Source organism: Lutjanus erythropterus, chromosome 16 (assembly GCF_056507025.1).
Source record: "Lutjanus erythropterus isolate fLutEry1 chromosome 16, fLutEry1.hap2, whole genome shotgun sequence".
Lineage (NCBI taxonomy): Eukaryota > Metazoa > Chordata > Actinopteri > Lutjaniformes > Lutjanidae > Lutjanus > Lutjanus erythropterus.
In genome coordinates, this window is record NC_139332.1 from 16102047 (window position 1) to 16120327 (window position 18281).

An 18281-nucleotide genomic window follows, 5' to 3' on the forward strand; every position below is an offset into this window, starting at 1 on the left:
GAAAATTTAAATGACATAAAACCAATAAACTGTTTTTTTTTTTGTTTTTTTTTACAAATCAGGACTTGATAGTCAAACAATGGCATGGCAAATTTTGTCAAATATGGTTTAAAATAAAAAAGCTGAATTGAATCGTGATCAAAAGTTTAAAATCGTGGATTTGGAGAATCGCGGCACCCCTAATTTCAATGCATGATGACATAGGAATACAAATGACAATGTTCTGTAGTGAAATGTAACTGATTAAAGGCCTTGCTGAATTAGAAATCTTATGATTTTAATGTGTGCTTATTTTTTTTCTTTTTGTACTGTTTTTAACTTGCAAGCAACTATAACAGTCTGACAGACAGCAACACTCAGGTGCATTTACAATTTCTCAGATCGAATCAAGGATATGCACTGAACACATCTGATGTGGGCTTTGCATTTGTTGTTAAACTGCTAAGGTGGAAAATCAAGGTGTCAAAATAAAGGTCTGTCATTTCACTGGTGCATAGAATAAAAAGGAAATAAACAAGGGAAAGCTGTGTGTGAATACAAAACACACTTCAAGAATTTGGTCATACAGCTCAATGCTCAAAACCACTGAAAGAAAAAAAAAACACATTCTCTCTTATCAGTTTGAGTAAAACTCTAAAAAAAAATTTAAAAAAATCACACAACTACATAGACTGAGAAAGCGCGTTCACCATCATGCACACCAAGCGTTTAAAAACCCTACTGTCAATGCAAAGACTCAAACAATGCCAATTAGATAGATAGCAGGGGTAATTATACAGAAATGGCCAGCAGTGTGATGTTACCATAACACTTTAAACAGGTAACAAGAGGTAGAACACACGGCCATTTCCATACAATTACACCAGTGTCGCGCAAATATGGCCAAGCCTCCTGCTTCGATTGAGGAACAAACATCTTAAACAAGTCATACCAACGCTCTGCTATCAAAAGTGCATCCAAATTTACATGTTGTGAGACCAGCACCGATAAGAACAATATTGACATCATAACAGTAAATATCAAGTACATGATTTTTCAGAATGCCCCACAAACACAGTCAGTCGGATTTCTAGTTGCTTTACAGGTAAATGAGTAAAAAGGGTTAACACAGAGAGGTCGTCATAGGGAAAGAGAAAAGATCTTATTAAAATACAAGTAAAAAGCCTTATTGACCAGTCCAGTGAGGAATTAAGGTGGTTTACAGTGAAAACTTCTAGCACCTAGATTCAAAGATGTCCTTTTGTGCTTCTTTTACGCTTATGTCTTTTGAATATTATTCATCATGTAAAAGTTTGTAATCTTGTTTGGCTAAGAAAGATTGTGTGTTTACAAAGGATACACCCAATTTTCAGGCTATAAAATCTACAATGTTACTTACAAATGACCACATAAATACTTCATCCCCTTAAAAAAGGCATGAAGATGTTGATAAGCACTAAGAAACGCTACTAAATGCGACATGCTAAAAAACAATAACAAAAAAAGAACCAAAAGCCCTGATTATCTACCTCTAGAAATGACCCAAATTCATGTGAGATACTCCCACTGCTAAATCTCTTGGTTAAAAATGATGCATAGTTAGAAAACGTAGACTACGTGCCTCCAATCAAGACTATGAGAACATTCGCCAGCGTAACTTAGTAGTAAAACTCAGGTGGGATGTTAGGAAATGTCTAGAATTATTATTAGTAAGACTGTAACAGTCTTAGAAGGCAAGAGAATATTTGCAGTTTAAAATCTGTATACAAATAGACAGTGTTAATTTAGACTACATGTGGGCCGGTTATTTTTTAAAAAACAATCTCTAGAATATTATCAGCAGCCTCCACTGAAAGCTTATTCAAAATATACCTTATTACCAACATTACTATATAGTATAAAGACTCAAAAAGTCATTTGCATAAAACCCAAGCTTTTGTGCGACGACTTGCTCCCAATTCCTGGAGCAAACACTAGATTTTTTTTTTAGGGAATTTCAATCAGTTAAACTCTAAAAATGTTGCAGCTTTCACTCCACTGTACCGAATGCCTGGATATTGAGACACCACAGAAATATCCCGCTCTGACAAAGACGCGGCAGAAAAAACTATCCTGCTGCTATATACATTAAAAACATAGAAGTAGGGTTATGGTGTATAAAGGAAGCAATAAAACAAGTATCTCAAATGCCTAAATGTCTAAAACATGAGTCAGCTACATGCATATTCATTACAAAAATGATTGAAATTAAATTAGACTATAAAAACTGAAGGGTCAAAAAGATTTCATCAAGTTCCCCTCTATGTTGATTTCTACATCATGTGTCTTTTATCAACACGGCTCAGAGTACATAAGAAAGGTGTCCTTGTTGGGAACCAGTCCCAATACAATATTTCTTAGCTTGGGAATTAGGTTACTGGTGCAGCTCTTTCAGAGAGGCAGAGGAGGATAAAACTGCTGTTCTTTCAATCTCTATTTGAACACTAAAAGCTCTCATCTAGAATAAACTAAGTGTTGGTTCAAGGGTTGGTAACAAATCTGATGCACACAAAGAATCCTTTAGTAAGCTGTCACCAGATTTGGCATAAAACGGTCATCAGTGTTAATCAAGGACAAATACTGAACATCCAGCAGATGTGGGCCTAATGATTCATAGTTTTACACAGAAATGACAACAGAAAGGTGGTCTCAAATGGCACTTTTTCATCACATAGTGCCCTATGTGAAAAATCACACGCAACCCCTTAATATATTAAGTACTTTTGTCCTGATTGAAGTACCCTTTCTGGTCAGTGCACTTTGCTTTGATTGGCTGATAAATAATGTTTGTCAGAGGAGCAAATCTTTAGGCATATAAACAGTGAACAGGCCCCCTCATCTTTTGATGAATTTGATCCTTCTCCCTTCAAGCACCAAGACCCTAACAAACAATAGAAACAGGAGAAGGAGGGTGAACAGCTTCTTCGAAATTATATAAATCACCCCAATGTGTAATTATACTGCCCACTAGTTTAGAAATGGTGGATTTCATCTGTCAGTGTACAAACATCTTCTCATACTTTGCAATATATTCCCCTACAACATATACAAACACACACTAATGTACAACATGTAAATAAAACCTCTTCCAGCTCAAACCCCAACAAAGAGGGATTCTTTAGCACGTTACAGTCTAATAGCTGGCTTGGTTTGGGGGGGTCGAGGGCTGAAGTACAATTGTAGACATGTGGGTAACTGACAGGCCTGTTAGGTAGGGAGATCACGGCGTGAAACCACTGTGATGCTATCTACAGCTGACAGTGAGACAGCGAGGGGTTGTGTGTTTCATCAGTGGGGTCTCACCCACCCCCAGCCTGGGGTTGTGTGCTCTCAGGCAAAGTACATGGTGCGCAGGGTGTCCTGGTGGATCTGAACAGCCTTGGCCAAGGCCTGTTGGTCACGCCCGTTACTCTGGCCTGATGTGTGACTGCCCTCCGCACTGAAAAGACAACATCAGAGAATTACATGGGGGTTTTCATAAACATTTCATTAAGACTACAGAAATCACTGCAGAAATCATGTGAAGTGGACACTTTGCTGCAATATATAATACATATGTGGAATCTAGATTTAAAGAGGAATTAAGATTAAGATTGGTGGAATATAGTAAAATATAACAGGTACACATGGCTCTGAGCCCTTACCTGTCATGCTCTTTGTCCACTAAGTGATAGCGAGCCCGGAAAGCCACCAAATGGGCGTAGTAAGCTGGTGCTGGGATGGAAACTGACCGGGTGCAGCGCACATAGGTGTGGCATAGCTGGTAGGTGAGGACCTGCAGTTCGTCTGAAGAGAAGTGGTTGTCGTCCCAGAGCACGTGGTAATGAGACGGCCTGCTGGTACCCTGCAAGAAGGGTTAATAGAGGAGGACAGGTGATGCTTTTGTCTCCACAGGGTGTGTGTGTGTGTGTGTGTGTGTGTGTGTGATGACACTTTCTTCACCATCAACAGTGCATGCATAGTCAAATTTCAAAAAATCTGCCTCTAAATAGTTTATTCCCTTTTCTATAGTACTTGTTTAACTTGACAGTTAAATTCCAGTTGATCCTAGTTCAGCTCTTACCTGAATGCCAGCGTGACTGCAAAGGTAGAAGTCAAATTCTGATGGGTGAGTGATTTTGGTGTCCACTGTGGTGCCTGCAGGAATGTTGCCACTCTTTCCAACCTGCAAAAATCATCACCAAAATGCTTTAGTGAGAGAGGATGGCTGTTATATGTTTGGTCAGTCTAAGTAAAAGTAAAAATTACCAACTGACAAAATGACTGAAGTTAAGTCAATCAACACTTGTAGCAGCTGAATTGGTGTCTGTGCATTTCTTTCGCTTTGCTGCATCCCAAACACATTTTCCTACTGGGGTTTTTCTTTAAGACGGTAACGACAATTAAGTATAGAAATTTTTATTTCAACATTTTATCCAAAACTCATGTATTCTTTCTCATTTTCTAGTGAAGTTGGTTACAAAACCAACAAAATTCCCACCTCATACCAATGACACAATACTGACCCTCTCGTTTCTGTCCATACAGAACAATCTTGTGTGGTGTCTCTTCTGCACAACGACAAAGGTAATACCAGGCTGGTAGTCCTTCTCTAGTTTTATGCAGGCCTCACGGATCGCCAGCAGCTCATGCTGAAGGACCTGCATGGATTCCAGTTGAAAGATATTTACGGTTAAGGGGTAAAAAGTCTTGTCTTGTCTTGTATTGACTTGTCTACATGTAATAGTTTATCCTGTATTATCCCTGATGTATTTATCACCTGGTTAAATTGGCCCTCAGAGATGCCATCACGGTAGTAGATGATTCTTGTGGGCTTGAAGCGGGTGGACTTGTAGAACTGGATAAGCAGCTCCCTCACCATGGTGGCCAGGTCCTGGATGATGTCCTGACGGTGCTGCTGCACCCGCACTGTGGCACAGTATCTGCTGGGATGGGCATCCATACTACCAACAACCTAAAAAAAGACAATTTTCAATATGAAATGTCATAAATGACCTATAATACAATATTAACAATGGGTGGATTTTCTTTTTGCCTTAAAAACAAAAAAAGTCTTAATGTACACTTTAAGGACCAATGCATTCTCAATGGAGAATGTTTATGATTATTCTTTGTTAGACTAGAACAAATATTTCATTTAAAATTTTATCTCACTGTAGAATTATTTGTATTACTGCATTAATTGATTTTGGGCTACTAGGAAGCTACTATCATATCACAAACTCAAAGTCTGTCTATATGCAGCTTTGCAATAAGTAGGTTTTTTGCTAGGAGCTGCTGCCTGTGGGGGATGCTGGGAGCAAGTGAGACTCAGCCATACAATAAATGTGCCACCCATAAAACCAAAACAATGAGTTGAAAGAGGCTTAACGGCTGCAGAGATGGTTGATGAGTTTCTGTGATTTTGGCACTTTCATTACACCCCATTCAAGTATTTCTTAAAGAGTAGACACTCATGCTGTGTTGTGTGGTGTGATGTTACTCACAGCAGCAATGGAAGGCTTTTTTCCATCTCCTGCAGGCGGATGAGTCACATCTGCACCAAGGAAGATCACTGGCTGCTGGAACACCAATGGCCTGCAGTGTAGACACAGGAGAAATTCATCTCAAAATGTGATATTTTCCAGTTTTGATATGTGTCACATTTGAAAGATATACACACTAATTTATTTCAGGATTCCATCACTAACCTGCCCTGTGGGAGGAGGATGTTATTGACACCACCCAGCTTGACGTTGATCTTCAGACAGAGGTTGGAGAGGGTCTGAGGCGTTGTCTTTTGAACATTCTTCACCTGCACACACTGCGTGGCCATGCCAAGTACCGTGTCCCCGACACGTTTCACCTCAGCTACAACACACAGCCAGACAATAAGGAAACATCAATCAATTAAACAGGATAAGGTGCAACACATCAAGTGTAAATAGGTACACTGACCAATCACAGCCACCCAGGACTGAAAGCATGATTTGTAATATAAATGCATTTTACATACAGGGGTAAAATTCTTTAATTTGGTTGTTATCTTGAAATAGATGGGATAACAGTTTGACTGTCTGTATTCTGGTTCTTCCTAGCCACTTTCCCATTTGCTTCCCAACTCACTATGTAGCTTAAAAACTTAAACTTACATTTCAAAATCTGTATACAAATAGACTTACTCAGCAGGCAATGAAGCAGCAGGCATGTTAAGATACACCAGACCAACTGCCAGAGCTTCAAATATAACACTCTCTAATCACATAAATCCTCACTGATTTGAAGACGTGTTTGTTGCCATGGTAAAAACATTTGCTTTAAACAACTAGAGTTTGTGATGTCAATTAGTGCAACACATCCGTCTTAAAAACTAATCTGTCAAACCCTAGTTGCATGCTGTCGTGGAATTATTACATGGTCAAATGTTATTTATTTTTGGCTTGACAAAAATGCACTGATGTCATGCAGAGAAAGTCAAACGTATGTACAAAAAAGATAAATGTAAATATTTTTCCTCACTAACTGACACTAGAACAGCAGATTGCATGAGTGGATCCCTCACCGTAAACGGGCGTCTTCCCCGGTAGGATGACAACCACCAGCTGGAGGCCCTGGTAGGTGTACTTGAGGTGCCTGAACATGGGCTCCACGCTGTCCGCTCCCTGGGCATACTTACAGAAGCAAGGCTGACCCTGGATGGGCATGCCTGCGTCCCTAGAGATCTTCCTCAGCTGATCTGTGAAAGCTCTGAGAAACATAAGGAACACAGTTTCACAGCTCAGTGAGGTTTAGCAGTTTGGCTTGCCCAAGAAAATGATGACAAATGACAGAGCAAAATCAAGAACAAGTCTAGCAGTTACAAAAAATGTTACAAAAATTTCGGACATAATGACCAGTGTAATATTGCCCCTGAGCTAGCTTTTGTATCTTGACTCAAACCAATAAATTCTACTTACATTTTTTTTTACAAATTTGAAAACAATATGTTTATGGTGAACCACAACAAAATCTTGAACATGCTATCCTTCATATCAAACACATATCAACACTAACATAAAGCTTATAAGCACACAAACAACAAAATCTAACAAAAATGAATGGCACAGCCGTACATACTCAAAATGCACTCCTACACCCCTGTAGAGCTAAAATACCTCAGTCCTCAGGGGGGCAACAGAGCAAAAGACTCGGGGAAAGTGGGCTGTCATGACAGTTGTGAAAGACCCAACAGAGGCACGAATCAAATAAGACAGCTTTGTGCTGTTCTGTGACTGCAACATTAGAAACTGCAGCTCACAGCTCAGTGTATCCTTGTGTCTGTGTACTGCTGTGGGGTGTGTTTAAGGCCCTATGCTATACTCACAAATTTTGAATACCAGCCCCTTCATTAAGGGCTGCCTGCCATCAACTCAACAAAAGGCTCACAATGACATGAAAATAAATTTGCAGCATGCTGAAGCACTTCACTTACTTGAGCAGGAGTTCAGTGCACTGCCTCTGTGGTGCAAAGCAGGCAATGGCCCAGACTTTGATCTCAATGCCAGTGTGGAACTGCTTGTTCCTCATGTCCCATACTCCCTGGATTGGTGTGGCTATTGCTTTGTTCTGCAAACATTAAGGAGGGATACCTATTAGTGCTAGTCACTGCACAAAAGACAAAGTTATTCCAATAAAACTCAATATCAGTTAATGAATTGTGTTGCAGCTGCATGCATGAAAAGTGTAATGACTCCAGAGAACTGCTGATCAACATACCCTGCCTCCATACAGAATGGAAGGTGCTTGTAGGACACGGCCATTCACTTCTGTCATCTCGTCCCTCACCATGACTCCAAATTCACGAACGTAAGGGTCAGTGTTGAAGTTGGCACTTCTCATCTGAAAAACAAAACACAGAAGTTGAATTAGATGCAAGTATCTCAGCCTGTCACTTAACCCAAATGCCTGCAAGATTTCGGTGAAGATTTTCAAACCGTTCTTCATATGTAGCCATGATAAACCCACGACTGCAGCCCCTGACATGGGGAGAACTCTATTGTGAAGCTTGTGGATGACACCACCATCAGCTGAATTTCAAACAACAATGAGGCTTCATATCAGGAGGAAATCAACAGTTTGAAAGAATGGTGCACAAAAAACAATCTACTGCTCAGTGTCAGCAAAACCAAGGAGGTGGTTGTTGATTTTAGGAAAAAGGAGGTCTAGATCAGTGGAGCTGAGGGGGGCAAGTGAACAGATTTAGGTTCCTGGGAATCAACATCACAGAGAACCTGTCACAGACATCACTCATCTCCAATCTAAGATGCTCAGAAATGGCTCTGTTTCTTTAAGAAACTTAAGAAGGCAACACTCCCATGCCACAGCCTTGTCAACTTTTACAGCAGAGCAATAGAAAGCATCCTGACAGGAAACATCACAGACTGGCATGGGATGTGCACAGAACAGAACTGGCAGACTTTTCAGAAGGTGATAAAAAATCTCCCAGAGCATCACTGGTGCCAATCTACCCAGCATCTGCCTTACCACCAGACTGAAGAGCAGCTTCTTCCCTTGGACTGTGAGACTGCTCAATTCATCCTCAGCACTCCTCCATGTAAACAGTTTGTTTTATTTTTACCTCTTCAGCCAATCAACTGTATATAATGTTAACATGTTTTTAATTGATTAGCAAAGAGGGAACTATATTTAAATCTAGCTATGCAACCCTGTTGTATAATGACACATAAATCTATGATGTATCTTGATATGTACAGAAAATATAACAATTTGCACACTGTGTGTTTACAGCTTCTAATAAATCATGAATTAAAAACATATATAAATTAACCTACTTATAATATGAACCATCTGTATATTACTAGCAAAGACTGACTCAATAATGACCGAAATTACACCAGCACTCTATGGTAAAAAAGTCATATTGTGACTATTTAACTGAAACTGTAATTGTGTTATGATTAGTGAGAATGATCATTTTTCCTGAAAAAATAAGCTAAAATAAAATCATGATGATGTGATATTTCTTCGAGTCTGTACAAAACAAACATGTTTCTTTCATCTCAAGAACAAGATTTGTAGGCCAGGGCATTGCTATGTCCCCGTCCTATTTGTTGAAATATGAATCTACTTCAGACTCCGTAAGGTGGGACAAGTGCAATGTGCATGAACATCTAAGCTATCTTAGGGTCTTTGCAAGGGTGACCGTGTAGCTGAGAGACTGGCTGCCACAGCAGCTCCCTGCTATTTCTCCAGAGTTTTAAACCTTAGATTCATGGCTCACACATCCGACTCCCAGTTTCTCATCTCCATCTCCCTTATGCGCAAAGTTAAGTGACACAATGACAATCAACAAAAGAAAGAACAGATGAGCCTACAGCACTTCATTCAGTACTACATATTGCAATAAATCGTGCAGCCCTGATCAAAATCATGAACCCTCGTCTCCAGTAGCCAATCAGCAAATACTACTGAGCCAGTTCTTGGTGTCAAACTGAAAACTTGGCCTCAAGGGCAGACACTTTTTCTTATATCATCTCTACAGTCATCTAAAACTGAGAATAAGTCAAGAAAACAGGCCACACAGCCACTAAATCTTGTTACATTTTTAAACCACATTTTTCTTCTTTTCTTTTGTCGCTACCAATTTAATTTTTCTTGAATCCTGACTCTTGCCTGATTATTGGAGAACAGTGTATGTGATGGTGACATGACTAAAAATAAGACTACCAACAACTGGTTGGTAAGAGAATTTGTTGGCTGGAGTTGCTGGCATGTGTGCCACGTTCCAAAGTTTCCTGTTGCGGGGAGTCACATGTCAGGGGCCAGCTACAACCATCAATGTTACAAGCTTTTGTTCTTTGTTTGTTTCTTTGTAGCATTTCCAGCTTTGGCCTGACCGGAGCAGTGAGTTCCTGAGTTCAAAATCTTTGCAGGGCATGCTTTTGGCATTATTGATAAATCCTGTCATGTTGAGACTTAACATTTTTATTGTTTATCATCTTCCACTGTTGCAGTGTCAAGCTTGTGGAAATGGTTTTGACAACTGGTTTAAGGTTTTTCCTTTTTTTCAGGCACAGGTATAACTTCAGCTTTGTATTCAGTTAATATTTATCTCACAATGACTTACCAATTTACTTATTTCATCCTGACGGTCTGGTGCCGATCGGGCTGTGGCACGGATCATAGTGGAGGTCTGATTGTCTGTCAGCTTTTTAATGCAGCGCTGTCCTGCCACTATGTTACACACCTTGACCAGACACAAATAAAACAACAACAGGATTAGAGGAAAATCAATAGTGGATCTGTTGACTTTTCAAAATAAATAAATAAATAAAAATAAAAACATTAGGCTGGTGATGCTTACCTCTAGAGGTAGGTAGGTGTGCTTCTGCTCCTGTCCCACCTGTAGACACGGGAGGTGGGGGTATCTCAGGATGAGCTTGTACTTGTCTTTGAAGTACTGTGCTACTGTGCATTCAATAGTTTGGCCATTCTCCTGCTGCAGGGGGAACCTGAGAGAAGTGCACACCAGAACAAAAAAAAGGAAGAAAAATACATAGGTTTGATAAAGTCTTTCACACCATCTGCATGTACAAGTTTTATGAAACAACTCTTTTATTATTGCTGGCCTGCAGATGATGTACATCAGCAACAGTGCAATTAGCACAGACTGGGGTGCAACGATTTTCCAAATCCATGACTGATTTAAACATTATTTCAGCACTGATGGCTACATAGTCTTGATTTGTAAAGATCAACAGATTATTAGTTGTATGCCCTGATAACTGTCATTTATATTTTTAAATCATTGATTCTGTTTCTTTTCAGCTACTGAAATTGAAAACTCATTTCAATCGATTTTCAATTTGATATTGATATTGTGACACCCCTAACAAGGATACAAGATGAACAAAGATGAGATAGAAGAGCTCTCTTACGTTTGGTGGCTGGCTGGTCTTCTGGTCACATTGCACACTCTGTACTTCCTCTTCATCTGCCCACAGTGGGTGATCTCCACTTTCAAGCCTTGATGGACACATCATGATAAAGAACAGAATTTAAAAAATACCCAAAAACTAAACTAAAACAAAGAGGCGAGGCCATGGATAACAACTTCTTACATGATGGAGAAAAAAAATAAGAGGAACAAACAAATCTTTAAAATTGTTCCAACTATAAGATCTGGGAGACTTTAGAATAAAAGGTTCTTCTATGACTCTAAAATAAACACTGAATCAGGTCTAAAATTAGAATCATGAATATAGAAACTGAATTTAATCTTTGCATTTCCAGCCTCATTATAAATACATTTCAAGAAATAACTCACTATAATCTAAAATAAAATCTTGTCTCACTGACAAACTAAGACATCAACAGCCACTACTGAATGAGCTCCTGAGCTTCACTTACCTTTGATTTCCTTTGTAAACTTCACTCGTTGAGAGTCTGTTAAGGGCTTCTGTTGTTCTTCAATGCTTTTGAAATCCAAGACCTCACACATGAACTCAATTACAGGCTGAGCTTTGTAGAATGCAGTGGCTGAAACTGCAAACAAAACCAGTACACGGAGATGAGATTCGTAGAAACAACTAGCTTTACTTCATAAAACTTGTGCACAATTGATGTGAAAATTACCATCAATGTTGAGCATCATTTTCCAGAGGGAAGGCCTGACAGACTGGTGGAAGCCAAACCACACCTCTCTGCCACCACCGAGGGGATTCGAACATCCTTCTGAGGGAGTGAAGAAAGAGCGGCCCACTGGGGTATACCTGTAACAGATGACAGTCGGATTAACGTGTTCTGAGAATCAGAAGTGATTCAATGAACTGGTCAACAGACGCTTAATAAAGAAACAGACAGAAAAAAGATCTGAGATACAGGGAACATGAAGACACTTTGGATCATAACAAGGTTTCTATTCACCAAGAATATCATGACAGATGACCCATTTCATTTAAGTTTCAAGCCTCTACCAGTTTATTATCACACCATACTGAAAGAAATGCAACTCAATCTCTGCTTGCATGTGTGATATACAGGTTGTGTGACGCTTTTCTATCATGTTATGTTTATTCCTTTTGGCTTGTTTGCCTTTATCAGTTTGGTACCTGAATTTGTTGTTGAATGCTTTAGAAGAATAAAAGTATATGCAATTAGTGCTAACACATGCAAAACCGCCTTGGTGATCGTTTGACAACAATAATCATAAAGTTCTTTTTATGAAACATTTAAAGGAAAGCACAACCTATAAAGTGTCTATGTCTATCATCCATAAATGATTCAATGTCCAGCAATAAAAACCCACCTCATAGAGGGCAAATGTCTCATGACCACATCCAAGGCTTGGACGGTCTCGAAGGGGACGCTGGGTAGCCGTCCTGATAGTGCCTCATGCAGAGCTTGTAGGCTGACACACGACACCCACTTGATGGATACTTTGAAGCTGCGGTCTTTGCCTTCACCAGGAATGGTGACCTCAAGCTCCACCTGTGTGGCAGACAGGCAAGAAAAGAAAAAGACCATGATAATGATGTGATATTCATGCATTTTTTTAAAAAATGTATGTGCAATAAAAGTAAAGATCTTATTGTTGCAGGATGTCCTGAAAAACACATACTTTGTCTCTGCCTATAGGCAAGGGCATGGCAGTGTAGAGATTCTTCCTCCCGTCATACACAGGCTTTCGATCACCAAAGATTTGTGTTTTAAAGTGCTGGACCATGTGCTCCACAATTTCACTGAGAACAAAATGAGAACAAATAAATAACCCAATGCTCAGGACATTCCAACAACTACTGATAGAGCATAAACGTGTACACACCGATTGACCCTCCTGGGACATTTCTCAGGCTTGATGTCAATGTCATAATGGTAGACCTCCAATTTGGGGATTTCCATCTCGAAGAAGTTGGCCTGGAGCTTGATTGTCCTGCCCATGGTGCCAAAGTCTGGCCGTGATGGTGGCTTGAACACATATTCTGGCACTGGGGATGATGGGGGTTCTAAAACAGGCAAAGTAGCAAAGTCAATAATTAGGATCACAATACACAGACATCAGACTTTACCCACAATCCAGATCCAAAGCCAAATTTTTTGACCCAAAAAGGAATATTCACACATATGATTACAGTGTCACTAAAGAGTTAAAAATAAAGTACTGTGTGTTTCTTATCTTCTCAAATTCAGAAAACATTAGAAATAATTAATATAAGAATAAGCGAAGAATTTTCATATGTTGTATGCCAGATTAGAGATGTAAAAAGCCTCAAAAGAGAAAAAAACAGGGGGGTCTTTTCTGTCTTTATTCACAGGACAGCTGAAAATATGAAAGGAAAGGGGAAGAAAGAGTGGGAGAATGACATGCAGCAATGGGCCATAGATGAACCACAGCCGCTGCAGACTCACATAAAGTACATGGGGTGAACGCTCTACCAACTAAGCAACAAGGCCACCACAAAACAGAGGCTCTTTCTTTTTTACCTCTTTTACCTTTGTTACCTTAGCAAATATTATTTGGGACGTTTAATATGACATGTCTCAACCAGTTCTGAACAACATGCTAAGCCATATCGATTAGTAAGTCTCCATGTGCTGGGTCATTAAAACTGTGATGATGAAACGAGCTCAGATGAGATCTATTTAACACACACACTATTTTGGGATACCATAACCTATAATTTTTAAGGCAGTCATCATCCTAGATTTGATGGGCAAGTTATTATATCAAAAGGGTCATTTTGTTTAAGCTTTGTACAACAAATGTGTGATCATGGTCAACAGCTTTTTACAATTTTATTTCATGGCAGGTGTTTGCTCTTTTCTACTGAGGCTTTATCATAAACCGATAATCTTTATCATTTAATAAAGGACAAATGACACCTGTAGAATAAATCTATTTTGTAAGGAATCTGAGGTTAAACATGAATGCATTGTTTTAGAGTTTAGTCTCCTTTTACATCTGCAGCACCAAGCCTGAAGTGGTTGTTCACAGGTTATGGAAATATTAAGATGCAGTGAGTCAAGTCATCATTCAACACCATTGTTTAATTCACTGATTGTTTTGGCTTCCAGCTGGTGCACTCATTTGATTCTTTGAATATATATATTACAGATTAACATCATCTTGTGAGTATTAAGCTTGTGAGTTGGCTGACATCAATGTGGCTGCCAAAACTCAAACTGTCAGCTACTGATAAGCTATTTGAGCATCTGGACCTTATTCTTATACCCTGAAAGTTTTTTTTTGAGGTGTCATCTTCTCTTTTTAATATCCTGGAGAAGATCCACCAAGCTTTCATCATCTGTAGACCTGAACCAAAAAAAAAAAAAAAAACATATCTGCAACTTCAGATATTACACTGAGACTGTCAGGGCACACTCTCCATTCCCCTCAGTGCCTTATCTTTGTGCTGCAGCTCTGTTCATTTGAACAAAATAACACCCATAAAACCTAGTTATATATGGTGGGCACTATTAAATAACCTTTAGAGAGTATGAGTGCAGTGCCATTCAGAGCACAAAATGAGGTGCATTTAGAGGAAATTGACTATCTAGAACAACACTGTCTTCCTTAGAATCTCACCTATAGCACCAAAGCACCTGTGTCCTATTTCCCAGACAATTTCATTATTCTGTCAGAAAGTTATATTGTACTTCAGATGAGTACATACTGTGATGTCTGAAGGATGTTAAAAAAAAAAAAAAAAACAGCATAATGTTGCCGTTTACACTGGACCAATGCTCAATGCTGGGGCCAGTCCAAAGCTCTAAAGGCCAAATATGGGAAAATCTTACCAGAGCTTGCTGAACCAGAGGAACGGGGTCCCTCAAGCATCTCAGAAGCTAAAGAGGACAAAAATGACATGTTATGAAAGCTCAACAATGCATTTGATCTGTTACATACAGAAAACATGTGTGTCCCTTAACACAGGACAGAAATCTAGGTTTATTGTTTAACAATTTAACATCAACTATTTCTTTGTGTAGCAGGAGACAAGAAGAGGCAAAGTACAGATCTTTACTTGTATATTTCCTTTGCAAACACCCACTTCTTGCCCTCTTATCACTTCCACAACGCCATCGTCAACAATCAAGGAGAACTTTTTCAAAACTCTTATCAACATGCACACAGAAGGAATCAAGCAAGCTGGCAATCTAGCTCTGCTGAAGCCGCCCATTCACCTGGAAATAGCCTAATGCTACAAGCCAACTCATATTTTAGTACTACAAAGATGCCTCCTATAACTAAATCTGAGACGGGGTTTGTACACCATTTCCAAAACTAAACTGAAGGACTTTAAGAATTTTCAAGGTGCATTTTCAAGCTTTCTCAGCACTTTATAGCAGTGGTAAATTACATGTTTATATCGCAAAAGGAGACTACTTCACTTCCTTATCAAATGAAAAAAGGAGTTATAGTGCTATAAACAACCAAAATTATGCTTCATGATGGCATTCTACAGGAAGGTGACGGATTAAAGGAAAACACAACAAAGTTTCAGGTTTCAAAATGTGTCATCTGTCTGTAAGTAGACTTGGCAACCTGGCTGAGCAATATCTGTCTTATTTTGTTACATTATCTAAAATGTGAAGTATTCAACCAAGTATCAAATTATTATGAAAATAATGGTGTTACAATTATGGATCAGTTTCAAGCACTTTCTCCAAAACCCAAGCACTTTTTAAAATTTTAAAAGACCACATTATAATTCAAGTGTTTCAGGATTTGCAGCACCTGCAGGAGCTCCATTGAGGGAAATACATTATAGAGCTGTTTTGCTGTTTGAGGCTTAAGTTAAACATACCAATGAAAGACAGACGAGACACACACCATGTATCTCAGGGTGCAAAATAAACTTTTTCTCTATGGATCACAGGGCTTTTGACTGCTAAAATTTAGCCATTGGTTTTTTTTGGCTGATGAATGAAGCAAATCTACCAGCCACTTGCACTTTCTACCAGCATTTGTCTGGTTTTTATTTAGGCCCTGCAACAAATGCTACAATACTACCAACATTATACAATAATAGACTATATACTTGCCAAATGACTGTCAACTGTATCTACTATCAGTCAAATTTCACATGCACAATTCCCATTTAACCTTTATATGGTCAATGTCATAAAATACATGTGACATTGAGTATCTGAAAATATATCTCGCTGACAAAAAACATGTAATATAAGTAAATGTAACCTACCAAATTCAAATTGGAGAGTTAGCTAACCATAGCTAAGATTGGGGATGAGATTAAATAGCATGGTCGGCCGCTAAATATTGCTTAAACTCTGTACTTGGTGTTATGGGGTCCGAGACACCCAAAACGATTATCTATATGTTTATAAACACATAATTTATTAAGTAAAATACACGACAACCCATCCTACGTCGCGAAATTGCATTGGGAAGCTAACTAACAACAACTTCGGGAGCGAGTTACCGTTGAAGCTAACTTGGCTAACAGCAAGCAGCTTCTTGTTGTTGCACGCTAGCTAAGCTACTACTAATGCGTCCACTTAAGGCTGGGACGACATGTTCTTCATCAAAGCATTTGTTCAGTTTTATCACAAATCGCTAAATGAAACACAAATCGAGGCTGTCTTTCAGCAATAGCTCGATGCAATGTAGCAGAAAAATGCTGCAACTACTGTGTTAATTTCTGGCTAGCTGCATCACTTAGCCGATGCTAACGTTAGCTGTACCACTTACCTCCAGCAGAGGAATACATTTTGTCGACTTTTTAAGCGTGTGTCGTGGACGTACAGATACTCCACTTTATTTGGGCCAAATTCCACCCAAACTCATGCGTGGTCGAAAGGTTTTTATATCTACAAGAGCAACGGAGGAAGCCCAGTTAGGAAATAAAGATATTTAGTTAGCCAAGTGGTAAATATTTGGAGTGTCTCATCCTCGGCACGGCCCCATCCCCCCAACACACAAAACGGGAGACGAGAGAAAAGATAGCACAGAAAAGACCCATGCAGGCCAAGATGGTTCACTCCCATCTACTTCCGTCCCTGGTCACTTCCCATTAAGCAGTCTAAACCTTTATATTTCTACATTTTTGTTGTAGTTTTATTTCGCAGTAGATACATTTATCCATCCAGCGAAATAATTTCAGTTGTTGAACTGCTAATATCCGTATCTATCGAAGCGTGACACTTCTGTAAAAAAAAAAGTAAAAAATAAAATATTACAACCGGTACAACATGTACCATTTCTTGTATGAATTATTACGATAGCCTAACCTTTTATATACATTCGTGCTATTAACTTGCGAATCATTTTTGTAGCCTTAAACTATTTTGTGTCTTAAGACCGACAGTTGACCAACGGTTGACATAGATGTGAATAGGAGGGGAACTATCTTGCTATTAGAACTCTTCAGTGACGTCAGACGCACGCTGCGCGCTCTCAGCCTTGACCCGAATTCAAACTGAAGAACCGCAGCAAAGGTAGTTTTCTTCTTTTAAAAACAAAAAAGCACGGCCCTATATCGTGCGGGTAAAAATACAGACCAGGCTTAAGAAAATATTATTTAAGGACCACAAACCGAGTGAGTGAAAACTTGTCAACAAGCAAGATACCACACAGGAAGAAATTCGTGGCCTCGGTGGAGGAAGTGTTTCCGGGGTACCACAGTCAGGTAAGCCATGTGATACCAAACAAGATGTAAACACCTAAGCTTAAATTTACTTATTTGGTTCTGCTACTGCTTTAAGAAAAAAAATATAACAGTGAGTACAGAAGATTCAGCAATACTGGGTAGCCTATTTTTAGGTTACATGACGGCCTGAAGCTAAGCTTAACAAAAACACATAAGTTCAAGTATATTTTAAGACTTTTTTTTTCCCCCAACAGCCATTTTGACATGAAATAGTATGGTCACAGGTGCTACCAGTGATACAAATTAATGTTCAGTTTCACTGAGGTCAAACAGAACCATTATGCTGCTATTGTGCGTGGTGGCTCAATGGAAAGACTCTCCTACATAAATATGGAATGGGACCCCATCATTGGTAAAAACCTGTTTTCACTCTACTTGGCCACTATGGAAAATGGTCGCTAGTAGGTCCACCTTTGAAGAAAATCATTGGGCTTGAAGGCATATATTTAAAAACAAATCTTCAATTATGTGGAAACAATGTAGTAACAAAACAGCAATGAAAATATGTAGTAAAATAAGTAATTATTATAGTTATAAGTAGCCTATACACCATACAGGCTAGTTTGTTTGTGTGAATATTTTTAATTTTTAATTGTTTGTTTATCCAAGTTATTG

At 39.0% G+C, this 18281-nt stretch overlaps 1 protein-coding gene across 1 annotated transcript; it reads right to left on the minus strand.

Annotated features, from left to right (window-relative positions):
• Positions 1–269: 269 nt before the first annotated feature.
• Positions 270–16947, minus strand: ago2 (argonaute RISC catalytic component 2). The gene is made up of 20 exons (XM_084739295.1): positions 16709–16947; positions 14794–14841; positions 12821–13001; positions 12617–12737; positions 12305–12486; positions 11632–11768; positions 11407–11541; positions 10935–11022; positions 10361–10508; positions 10124–10243; positions 7753–7875; positions 7469–7602; positions 6560–6744; positions 5709–5868; positions 5505–5595; positions 4778–4972; positions 4524–4658; positions 4082–4183; positions 3663–3862; positions 270–3457 (listed from the first exon to the last, which is right to left on the minus strand). Exons 1-20 carry the CDS (start codon positions 16725–16727, stop codon positions 3349–3351), a joined length of 2613 nt encoding a protein of 870 aa, XP_084595421.1. The 5' UTR covers positions 16728–16947; the 3' UTR covers positions 270–3348.
• Between the last annotated feature and the right edge of the window lie 1334 nt (positions 16948–18281).